Source organism: Triturus cristatus, chromosome 6, assembly GCF_964204655.1.
Source record: "Triturus cristatus chromosome 6, aTriCri1.1, whole genome shotgun sequence".
Classification (NCBI taxonomy): domain Eukaryota; kingdom Metazoa; phylum Chordata; class Amphibia; order Caudata; family Salamandridae; genus Triturus; species Triturus cristatus.
The window spans coordinates 730,093,760-730,106,163 of NC_140589.1; the positions used below are offsets into that span (position 1 = coordinate 730,093,760).

The 12,404-nt window shown below is 45.7% G+C and overlaps 1 protein-coding gene across 2 annotated transcripts in view; it reads left to right on the plus strand.

Annotated features, from left to right (window-relative positions):
• Positions 1–2,133: 2,133 nt before the first annotated feature.
• Positions 2,134–12,404, plus strand: part of POPDC3 (popeye domain cAMP effector 3) — a 148,486-nt gene continuing 138,215 nt past the window's right edge. The window contains exons 1-2 of one of the 2 annotated variants that reach the window (XM_085611251.1): positions 2,134–2,353; positions 3,940–4,806. In XM_085611251.1, the coding sequence (XP_085467377.1) occupies positions 4,166–4,806 (641 nt within the window). In that variant the 5' untranslated portion in view covers positions 2,134–2,353; positions 3,940–4,165. Of the gene's footprint in view, positions 2,354–2,631; positions 2,749–3,939; positions 4,807–12,404 lie in introns of those variants that run through there. The other variant, XM_085611252.1, reaches the window with a different exon arrangement.

Below are 12,404 nucleotides of genomic sequence, written 5' to 3' on the forward strand. Positions count from 1 at the left end.
CTACCATTGGTATGTTATGATGAGTCTGAGTGCAGGCTGTTTAGATTATGTTTCCTATGGTTGTTTTTTGGGGCTTTCAGGGCGTCGGAACTGCTTGGGCTGCGACATAGGCCAGGTATCCGCAGTGATGAAGTTTTTCTCGAAGGGCACAGGTTGAGCCTTTGGTTGAGATTTTCAAAGACGGATCAGCTGGGCAGGGGTAAATGGGTTTTCTTAAGCAGAAGTGAGGATGGTTTCTGCTGTCCTGTAGGGGAATGGGAAAGTTTCAAGGCTTCTAGTGGTTTTGCTCTGGGACTCATATTTTGCCACGCCTCGGGCAACCAATTTCCGTGGCCCAGTTGCTGGCGGTGATGAGAAAGGTACTCATTATTTTGGGGGAAAACCCTTTCTGTTTTGGAACACATTCTTTTCGTATCGGGGCAGCCACAGAGGCGGCCAGGTTGGGGTGGTCCTGGGCAGACATACGCCGTATTGGGAGATGGAAGTCCAAGTGTTGTGAGAAATATGTTAGGAAGGTCTCTGCATAGATCCTCGTTTCTTTGGTTAATCATTGTTTTTCTTCTAGGTACGGCGCCGGGGCCCGTAAGTTCAACAAAAAAAAAAAAAAAAAAAATCAACATGGATAGTAGGACACTCCTTCGTTAAATGGGCTGCAGTCTATGCGGAACAACAGAGGTGCGGGCGTTCCCTTGGACTGCGCAGTGCCAGCCACGAGGTGGTATGGAAAGGCAAAGGGGGAATGCGTTGGGAGGGTTTGTTTCCGGTGCTGGCCACGATGTGCTCTGGAAGGGGACCGCCGAATTTGCTAATTATTCATTTGGGAGAGAATGACCTGGTTGATTTGTCAGGGCTGTCGCTAATAAAGTTGATGAAACATGATCTGGAGGTCCTCCAGGCTACCTGGGAGAGCACCCAGCTGATCTGGACAGAGTTCATTACGAGGTTGCACTGGAGAGGAGCACGCCATCATGCAGGTATGGAGAAAGCGAGAAGGAAGGTCAACCGTACTATGAGACACTTTTGTGAGGGTCATGGGGTGCGGGTCCTCGCTCATCCCAACATAAAATGCACCGAAGGGTATCTGTTTCGTGAAGATGGGGTACATTTATCTACAATGGGGCAAGCGTACTACCTTCTGGAGTTAAGGGATTTGATTGCGCAAATTTGGAAGGAACAGATATGGTGCTCTTGAAGAGGGGTTTGTTGCACTACCAAAAATTTTCATGGGTGGGGCAGGAAAACTCTGTTGGTTTTCCTGGGTGGCGGGGTTTTTTCTGGGGGGGTGGGCAGCCTTGAGCGGGTTAGCCTATCCTCCAACGGGGGAGGGGGGGGAGCAGTCACGTGAACAGGAAATGAGAAGTAGGGGAAAATGCACACAGGGGTCAGTATTCTGGTTAGGGGTGGGGTTTTACATTGGGGGTAGGTTTTGGGGAGATTTGAAGACAAACTTTGGAAAGTTATTTCATTGCAGAAAATTATGATTTGGCACCTGTCTTAATAAAGTGGCCTTTTTTGCTAACAAGTAAGTGGTGGTTGGTGATTTATTGTGCGAAGGCATGTATACGGTGCGAAGGAGCATTTGAGACTGTCAGGAGGGTTGAGTAGTAAGGAATAAAGGTATGGGCGTAAAATGGAAATAGTGATGAAACAGTTAAAATGTGGTCTGTGATGAGTGAAGATCCACCCAGTATTAGTTACTAGTCGACACGTGCATGTGTGGGACCCCCATATCATATGCATACGCGACAATGATGCAAGAAGAATAACACGAGAAGCACGCGGTGACGCGCTTGGGTGCCTACTGGGTCCCGTGCGCAGTTCTACGTTATTACTGTTGGTACAGTTCCCGCCGGTTCCTGGGAGAGGCAGGTATTCTACACCTGAGCTCCTTGTTTACTATCCGTGGCGTTGGTTCGTAGTAATTAGAAAGCTTGCTTTCGGCACAACTACGAGGAGATACGCCATCAACAATGAACAGTGAGCGGAAACTCGATCATGGGACACGCGTGTTCGTGGCGAAGGGGCTGTACCGTCAGCGGTGATGTGTGTCCCTTATAGCAGCAGCAGCACCGGGTCTCTTTCACCCAATCTCTCTCGGGACTGGTCCAGCCAGCGTGCGCGTGCTCCCTTCCTGCCTCTGAACGCGCGCTGCTGTTGGCGCAGGGGCGCGAGAGAGAGACTCAGGTGGAGTGCGCGCGCGACCCCGTCCTGCTCCCCTTTGAGCGCAGGAGTTCCTGCTGCTGTCAGTCCTGTGCTGGCGGAAGGTGCAAGATGGGACTCACACATCCTGGCACCCCATCATCTCTATAGAAGCCCAGCCAGTGCCGCTGCCGCCGCCGGGACAAGAGGAGAGGTGAGAAAACGGAAGCATCAAAGCGGAGAGCTGGCTGCGTTAATAACCACCCCAGTGTTTGCGGGAGATGGGGGAGGTGGTAGCTAGCGGCCTTTAAAGTTAGCATAGAGCGACAGCATGTATCCGGGGAGTGAGTGTACCAGCTCGCCTGCGTGTACTAGGTGCACCGAGTTGTTTGCGGCTCGCTCCCGGCTTGGCCAGAAGCGCCGCCGCCCTTTCCTCGCGCTGCTCCGCGCCGTCTGCAGGTGTCCGGTGTCCGCCGCTGCCCCTCGTGCAACCCTAGAACTGCGCGAGCGCGAGGACCCCGGGCGCACGTGGGCAGAGCTGACAGCTGCACTGCTCGGGGTCTGTTACTTGCAGCGCGATCCGAGCTCTTGGGATCTGCCCATGGACTGGTCAGTATGCGAGGCTGGGGCATCATAGATGTAACTTTATAATGGAGATGGGCGAGGGAGATAAGAGGGCAGTGCCAAGGGGGGTCAAAGTTGGCAAAACTCTCGTGAGGAGAATCCGGAAACTACATGCAGCAGCAGCTCCCGTGCCAGCTTGAAAGCGTGGCCACATGCACGGATAGCGGGGTGGCGTGCACCGCCTGGAGCTTTCCAAGGTGCTTACTTCAGACAGGATGGCCGCACTTTCAAAGTGGTGGGCGCCCTGTTATTAATCCAGTCATTTTTTAAATATAAATATAGAAGCGTAGGTATTCACTATTAAGAGTACCTGTTTGCTCCTGAGAAGTGCCAGATATTACACAACACCAGTACTTCTCCGACTCTGTGGCGTTGTCCCGCTCGCAAGCTGGCCCTCTTTAACGACGAGCAGCATGCCCGGTCGCCGAGCTGCACCCATTTCTGTTCCCTAAATGTCGCCCATACGTCCGTCACTGTCCTGGCGCCACCGCGCCTACTTCTGTCACAGGGAGAGCTGTTGCCTACCTCAGTTTTATATTTAGGGCTATTGGCCTCAGCCGCGTTCAGGAACCGGACCGTCAGTTTACCTCAGTAAAGGGACCCAATCCCACGAACCAGTGTGCACCATGCCACGAGTCCGTGATTGTGTTGGACACGACTTAATGATAATGAATCATTGTTGGTATGGATTAGCCGTTATGAACGTGTTCAAAGAGGGGGTCCCGGCCCCCTCCTCAGCCCCCTATCCTCAAACAAGATGGAGACTTCAGCAGTTCATGGTGGGAGCATACATGGACTCTCAGGGCTCATGGTCCGGTTCAGTGGCGCACTGGACCTGACCATATCATAATTTCACTGAGGCATAGAATCTGATTTATAACACTGCCTCCATGCCCCATTAGTATTTGAGGTTCAACTCCCTAATATTATTACAAGCCGGCTGCTTCTCAAGCATGGTTTTATGCTGTGTCTCAGTTATCCTAATAATTCGATGGGCATCAATTCTCTTTAACCTTCATTTACCCTGACCTTTGTACAGCCTATATTCCACTGACAACATAAGGACAACCATAGACTCAACTGGCCTGTTAAATGTTCAAGCAGCAGGGTATTGAACTTTGGTATACTCTTGTAAATCTAAAGCGCTTTTAATGCTGTTGCCTTATATGTTTTCAGATTCATCAAGCAGACGCACCTTGAATGCTGGATCCGCGTGAGGACGCCATGATGTCAGAAGTCAAGCGCGCAATGCATGGACTTCTTTCCTAGGCAGTCATCATTTTTGTTCTTTCCTCTCCCGATGACAAACTCAAGAGTGCGAACTCCCTGTCATCCAGACAACTTTGAATATTTACACACACTGAAGCACTCTCCTACTTTTTGTCAACTGTGGCCATCATAAATGCTGACAATCTTGTCTTATTCAGCATCATGTGATGTAGCACCATACACCAAGATAGGAGCATGGCGCATTCCCCGCATCCATTACAGAGAAAAAGCAGCGCAAGATAAAAGAAAACATGGAGTGAATACTGCTTCAAACAGCCCAGCCATGGGAGAAAACCTAACGTTTTGGGAGAGTTTAATAGTTGGACACCCGGTGTGCTCAAAGTGGAAACCTGAGGCTGAGGGATCTATTTATCACCTTGCTAGTGTTATGTTCATTTTGGGCTACATGGGAGGGAGCGGTTACTCCGGCCTCCTTTACGTCTTCATTTTCATGAGTTTTGGTTTTCTCTGTTCTTCGATCTGGGCTTGGCTGGACGCCTGTGCCGCAGATGTCTTTTCCTGGAACTTTGCCCTGTTTGTGATATGCATCGTACAGATCATCCACGTGGCGTACCAGCTGCGGAACATCTCCTTCGATAAGGAATTCCAGGAGGTATACAACTCCCTTTTTCAACCACTGGGGATCTCCTTGACTGTGTTTGGGAAGATCATGTCATACTGCAATGCAGAAGTGATCTCTTTGGAGAAGGAACACTGTTATGCAATGCAAGGAAAAACTCCAATCGACAAACTCTCCTTACTTGTATCAGGAAGGTTTGTGAAAATTTACTGTCTATTTTGATTGCTGCCTTAATCAAACCCTTGCATGTTTTCTCTCAGTGTGCAGAGTTTTCAGATCCAATGAACATATCAATCGCACAGTAGTTCTGCATTGCATAAGAGTAGAGTTGCACAATCATAATAATATGAAAGGTTGAATTTTGAAGCACAGGCATTTTTCATTAGAAACATTTTTATACATGTAACTCCTCATTCTTAGTCTGGTGGAAATCCAAAATTGGGATCTGAGTTTTGCAGAATTTACAGCACATCTAAATTTTTTCCTTTCTGTTTGCACCAGGAAAAAACTGAAATAATGTGTAAAGCAAAAACTGTTGAAAAAGCGGTAAAATCTGCAGTGTTGGAGAGACACAACTTTGATACTACTGTCATTCCAACCATATAATCTCAGTATTGGGACAGAATAGCACAGTCGGTAAATACTGCAGTCTTCGGTATTGGCATTTACCGGTTCTACTGCCCCAAAATCCAGGGTGCTTGAAATATGGCCTTCAGGTTCTTAAGCATTATTAACTGGTACTGTAGCTATTTTCTATGCTAATTGCCCATTATCCTAGTGAGCAGAGGCGAAACTAGAGCCAAATTTCGGGGGGGGGGGGGGGGGCTAAGAAATTCTTTCGGGGGGGGGCTGAATCTTTAAGCAATAGGCAGAGTGGAGCTGATTTCGGGGGGGGGGGCTGAATCTTTAAGCAATAGGCATTTTGGAGCTGCAGGTGCTCTCAGAAGGGGTGAAACAACAGCAAGACCTCATTAACATGCAAATGGTCTTTTAAAGACCTGTGAAGTGCTCAGGTGCGGCTGTGTGTGTGCCCGGGAAGCTGTCTCATCCCGGGCTGCCACACATGACGGGGGGGGGGGGGGGGCTGAAGCCCTTTGAGTCCAATGGGTGTTGCGCGCCTGCTAGTGAGGGTATATAATATGAAGACAAACACCCCATCAAAGGTGAAGTGCAATTATCTACATAGTAATGCCCGTTGTACCAGTCACTAACCCTATTACAACAGGTTCCCTTTGGGACACAGTGACTGTCACAAGACTCCTAAAAGTATGTAGTGCCTTTCTGTTGTAGCCCCAGTCACTGAATGGTGTTAGGAACATGAGTTTCTCATGATGGCTTGTGGTTCTTCAGTAACTCTGCACATGTCTTTTGATGTCATCAGCTGTGGTTGAAGGAAGCAGTTAGCTGACTCATCTTGTAAAAGGTCCCTGCAGATGCTGAACATTCACATCTCGCAGTTACAGTAGGAGCTATTCTTGCCTTGCTCCTGCTCTGTCATTCGATGACAGCCGGAGCCAGGGGAGAGAAAATAAACGCAAACATACAACTGGAGTCGCCTCACCCAAGACGGAGTGCTTAGAATGCTATTGATTAATGTCAATGACCATTCTACCGGGCATTACCATGATATAATTGACTGCCACATGGATCAAAATATGTCAGTATTGTGTATTGTCGAATAAAACATTTTTCTTGATATTTTTATAGCGCTAGTGTACGTTGTTTTAGGCTGTGTAATAAATAGTTTTATAGGAAGAAGCAAAGAAGTATCACCTGGAAACAAATTGGTATCAAGTGTACCCCAACATTGCGTTCTAAAAGTGATAGCCAAGGCTGACTGCTTCTCTTAACACCGGCGTGGACAGCTCTCACAATGAATGCATTGTTTTGTCACCAGTGCTGCCTTTACCGTCCTATAAATGATTAATGCTTGGGTAATCACATTGTTAGCTGTAACTGAATCTGTATCACAGTGAAAATAATGGATTAATGCAGTGTATACCCAAGTTATCCTACACAACAATTGATCCCCACACAGATCTTTTCCTAAAACACTGCGTGGAGTTGGGATGGGACCCGGAAATTACATATCTGCATATCCATGGCATTGGGATAACTGTTTCAAAAGAGAGTTTAAGTACACGCCTCGGTTTATTTCAGCATCACAGACATGGTCCATTTTTGCACCATGTTCTCTTATGCAAAGCAATCAGTCCCTCCCCCTTTCTACTTCTATTTCACTCCACAGAGAGCAGGCAAGCTCCAGGAGACGGTTGAATGAATGAATGCATATGTATCACACTACACACCATGCAATGGAATTTGTGAGTTCTCTCCAGGAATTCTAGGTAACCTAAGTGTGCTGGGGTGTATTTTTAAGCACACCAGAGAGTAACGTTGGTGAAATCCTGTTGGCACTTGAAACGGGGATTTTTAAGAGTTTGCCAAACAACTGTTTGAGAATTATCGTCGTAGAATACACATAGGATATTACATAAGGGGTATTTAAAGACCAACTTTGTTGGGGCTATGGTGGTGTGTCGTTTCCAGCAAGCTTGAGGGAACACTCCTAACTTTACAACATAAGCTTTGAATTTGTCTAGATTTCAAATGACCATCATATGTAGGATTCAGTTATCATCTTTAGTCACAAAATGAACAGGGCTCTTCTAGTCATGCGTATACGCAAGAGGCACTCAACAAACCATGCTGTTTTACTGGGATTGAGGCCTGCGACCTGCGTGCCCCGCAGTATGCCTCCGCAGTTAGTGCCTTAAACCAATGAGCTGTCTTACCGCTATTGGAATCAACAAGCTGGCGTATGCACATTGATCTGTGGAGCAGAGAGAGACACATATTCATTCTGTTCAGTGCCCATGAATGAAAAGTTCCATTTGAATCAGCATTTAGATGTAAGACTGATTTGACAGGTTGAGAGAGATGCACTGCTGTCAGTGACCTCTCTGGACTCATAATTTTCCATGCCACTTTCATTATACATAAGCGGTCAAGTGAACATTCTGCTCTGTGCCTGTCATGGCTTTTCAGACAGCAGAACTTTACTTTCTGGGATGTGTCGCTTCATGTTTACTATTACAAGTATTGGTTTTAACATTCCACCGTTCAGAGTGCTTTTTATTAGAAATGTATTGTACGGCATGTGACAGAGGGCCACATGGCAGCTGTGAGTGAGTTATGTCAAAAACAGATACGATAAAATCTAGCCCATCGCTATAGCTGGTAATAAAAACTATACATGCTACTAAAACGATGACATTTTAAGTGCTGAAAGTAGTTACATTTGATGGTTATCGATCGATATGGGCACTGTGACAAGCGTTTAGCTACTTGCAACAAAGTCAGTTATCTATTACTTTGTTTCTGTAACTGCTACAAGAGAAACAAGCATTGGCAATGGCAGTAGGTCTGGTTTATAAGTGACAGTGAAAGTGCCTTTTAATACACAAGTTAGATTGGGCACTCCTTTACTCAGTATACATGTACGCTGTTGCTCATCCTTGCTTTCATGCATCTGTTCACCCATCCATTGACTCTTTCTTGCATTCAGACACTCACCCATCCAAAGTTAAATATAGACACAAAAACTCAACAAGAGTGTGCAAGCGGAAATGGTGGAAAGACTATGCCCTGGAAAAGAGAGCACTTTTCAAAAAGCATCTTAAGGATTAATAAGTCTTGTTATTGCAGGCAAAGTCTTCCTTTTTTTACTAACAAGATAGTACAATCTGCAAATAAATCAAAGGAAATTTTCAAAATTGTGTCAGAATTATCCAAACACGACAGACTATCTATCGCTTTCCTTTTCTACTTCCAGAATTTGTGCGATATGTTAAACTCTTTCTTTTTTGAAAAGATTAAAACTATAAAGGACAGCATCCCTGTTGGCAAGGACAAGACGTTTATTAACTCGGAGGACAGGAACCATACTATTTTAGCTACTTTCCCTTCTGTTAGCGAAGAACGCTTTTCCGAACTGCTGTCTAAGATCAAATAATGCTCTCCAATAGACCGTTGTCTGTCTAGGGTTCTTAAAACAGTTTTTTCAGCCATCCCTGGTCCCTCATTGTGCTTACATAACTCTTCTTTTTCCCAAGGATGTGTGCCCAGATCCTTTATGGACGCAGTTGTAATCCCTCTTCAGAAGAAATCTGGCAAGATCCTTTATTGTTAAAAAATCATCGTCCCATCTCTCCTTTACCTTTTTTGGTAAAGCTGTTAGACACTCACGTAGTACAGTCTTTGTTCACATTTAGAGGAGTCACAATTCTTAGGTGTGTGTCAAACTAATTTTCAACCTGCACAATCTACTCAGGCATTTATCTTGTCAGTGGTGGATGATATGCATTAGAGTGTAAAGAAGGCTCCACTTCTGTGTTGGTTCTACTGGATCTGTCAGCTGCGTAAGACATGGTCCACGATAATATATTGGTAGACCGTGTCAAAGCTGCTGGGGTTTGCAGCGCAGCCTTGAACTGGATTAAATCTTTCCTAGATGCTCGGACCCAGTTAGTCTGGCTTGCCCCTTTTAGGGCACCAGAAATAAATCTGGATTGCAGGCTACCCCAAGGCTCCTCTTTAGCCCACACCATTTCAACAGCTGCATCCATCCTCTCATCCAAGCATTAAGAAACATGATCTGCACAATCTACAACTACACAGATGATTTACAGCTACTCTTTATGCTTGATGGCTGTTGGGCCTCTAAGGATAATTTCCAAAATAAGATGCATTTCCTACATGATTGGATGAGTAGCAATTATCTCAAACTAGATGCGGATAAAACAGAGCACTAAATTGAATTATTGGAATGACTCCATTTGGCCCATCGACATGAGGGATCTGCCGTACCCAAAGAAATCAGCCAAAAGTTTGGGAGTCATTATTGATAATGAGCTATCCTTAAGATCTCAGTTATGAGCAGTAATCTTGTCCTGTTTCTTATATATCCGAAGGATTAAAAAAATAGCCAGATTCCCTACTTTCGAAGCCTGACCCCAGTGATCATGGCTTTGGTTATTTCCCGTTTTGATTATGATAATTCTCTATATATTGGCTTACCAAAATTATCACTTATTGGACGTCAGATTGTTTAGAATCAAGCAGCACGCCCCATCTAGAAACAGCCTAGAAACTGTTACATTCCTCCTCTTTTGAGAGACCTTCATTTGCTCCATCTGAAGCAAAGAATTATCTTTAAAATTGGTTGCATTACTTTTAAGGCTCTTGCTGAAGAAGGCCTCTCTTTTATTAAATCCAGATTCAAGAAATATACTCCGAGCCTTCACTCTTCTTCTCAGAATCTTAAGTCCATTCCCAAATAAAAAAAGAAAAATATGGGTGGCATCAGATTCTCTGTGCAAGCTCAGCGGAAATGGAACTCCTTTCCTCTCATAATATGGCTGTCTCCAGACTACTTGAAGTTCAGGCAGGCGCTAAAGACCTGCTATTTTGGCAAGCGCATTGTTAGTGCAATCTTGATGGAGTTCTTTGATCGTGTTCCTTCTCTGTACCTTGGAGCCAAGAAACCTTGTGGTGTACGTGCGCTGAACAAGCTCTTACAACAGAAAGATTCAAACAATACAAGTATAAAAAACAAAAATGCCACTTTCTAAACTTAGTGAAATGAATGAAATGAAAAGAATTTTTATAAAGCGCGATGGCTACCCTAAGGCGTCCCAGCGCTAGCGAAACTGAGTATGCATGAATGGGTGAGGGACCTAGTCAGTGGTGGTAAACAGCAGCGTTTTTAACCCTTTTCGGAAGGAGAGATGGTTGGATTCTGAGCGCAGATGGAGAGGGAGGGAGTTCCAAAGTTTGGAGGAGTTATAGGAAAATAGTCGTCCGCCCGCTCTGGATCTCTTAATTTTTGGGACTCTAGTCAAGAACAGAGATGTTGACCTGAGATGTCTGGTTGGAAGATAAGGGGAGATCAGTGAATGGTTAATAGTGGCGCCGGTCTTCCAGAAGGCGCGATGGGCAATACATAAGCTTTTAAAGGCAATTCTTTCCCTGATTGGGAGCCAGTGCAAATTCCTAAGGCCAGGTTTCATAGAGACGAGACGGGGGACTTGCAGAAGCATTCGTGCTGCACAGTTTTGGATGATCTGCAACTTATTGATGGTAGACTGAGGGGCCCCGAGATAAAGGGCATTACCGTAGTCCAGACAGGAAAGTACTAATCCTTGTGTCATGATCTGTTTGGCTTTGAAGGGGAGTACGGGGAGAATTTTTTTGGTAAGCCTGAGCATACCGACACAGGTGGCTGAAAGCTTTGCCGCCTGGTAAGAGAAGTTAAGGGACTTATCCAACCAGAATCCCAGGCTTTTAATTGAGTCCTTGGGAGTGGGAGTGGGTCCAAGGCAAGATGGCCAGGGGAAGCTGTTGATGGCATTTGAATAGTTGCCCAAAAGCATCATCTCTGTCTTATCTCCATTTAATTTAAGACAAGAGGAGGTCATCCAGGAAGCAACTGCTTCTAGGCAGTCCCTCAAGTTACTGGTAGTCTGTGTCAGAGTTTGGTTAAGAGCGACTACTAACTGCGTGTCGTCTGCATATGTCACAATCTTTATCCCGAAAGGGCGGACGATTGCAGCCAACGGGGTCATATAAATATTAAAAAGTGTTGGACTCAATGAAGAGCCCTGTGGTACTCCACACCCTAGTGGTTTGCGAGGGGAGATAGCGTCATTCTCGAAGACCTGAAAAGAGCGGTTGGTTAGAAAGGATTTGAACCAGTGAAGAACATGGGCGGAGACTCCCAGATTAGAGAGTCTCTGAAGAAGGATACTATGGTTCACGGTATCAAAAGCTGCGCTGAGATCAAGGAGGAGGATGGCAACGGTCCCTCCTTGATCAATAATCCTCCTAGCCTCTTCCGTCACTGCGACCAGAGCGGTCTCAGTCCCGTGCAGGGGCCGAAATCCAGTTTGGGAAAGATCTAACAAGTGATTGGTTTCGAGAAACTCTGTCAATGCCTTGTTGACATGTTTCTCCAGAATCTTACTTATCCAGGGTAAGAGAGAAATTGGACGATAGTTAGAGGGATCATTACTATCCAAGTTAGGTTTCTTTAACAGGGCCTTTACCATCGCTTGTTTCCAAGGTAGCGGGACTATGCCGGTGGTAAGGGAAGCATTGAGAAGGTCCATAATAATCGGCGTAATGAGTGGGCTGACCAAGATCAAGGAACGCGGGGGCGCAGGGTCATTAGGTGAGCCTGACTTGATCTGGGACATCAAAGGCTGCAGGGTGGGCAGATTCAGAAGAGGGAGTTTTTCCAGAGTGGCTCGTGATAGTCCTTCTGACCCAGCATCTTTAGTAGGTGTTTGAAAAGACTGGGTAGTTGGGAAGGTGGAGTAAATCGTTTGGATCTTTTTATGGAAAAACTCTGCCAGATCGTTACAACGACGTTGGGCATCAGCAGGGTTGGGTATTTTTCCTGGGAGTTTGAGGAGGGTTTTTGCAATCTTATATATCTCTTTTGGCTTGGAGGCTGCTGCATTGATTTTAGTTTCGTAAAAAGCAGCTTGTGCAGTTATGATTTTCTCTTTGTAGGATTTTATGGCAGCTCTATAGGTCGTTTTTCTGGAGGGTGAGAAATTTAGTCGCCATTTCCTCTCTAATTTTTTACAGTGGCGCTTGCTTTCTCGCAATTCTTGGGAATACCACGGGGCAGTTCTTGTAGCACGTTTAGGCTTACTATATTGTAAGGGAAGTACGGCATCTAAAGAGTTCTGAATCCAGTTGTTAATATTGAGATTGGCCAGGGTAG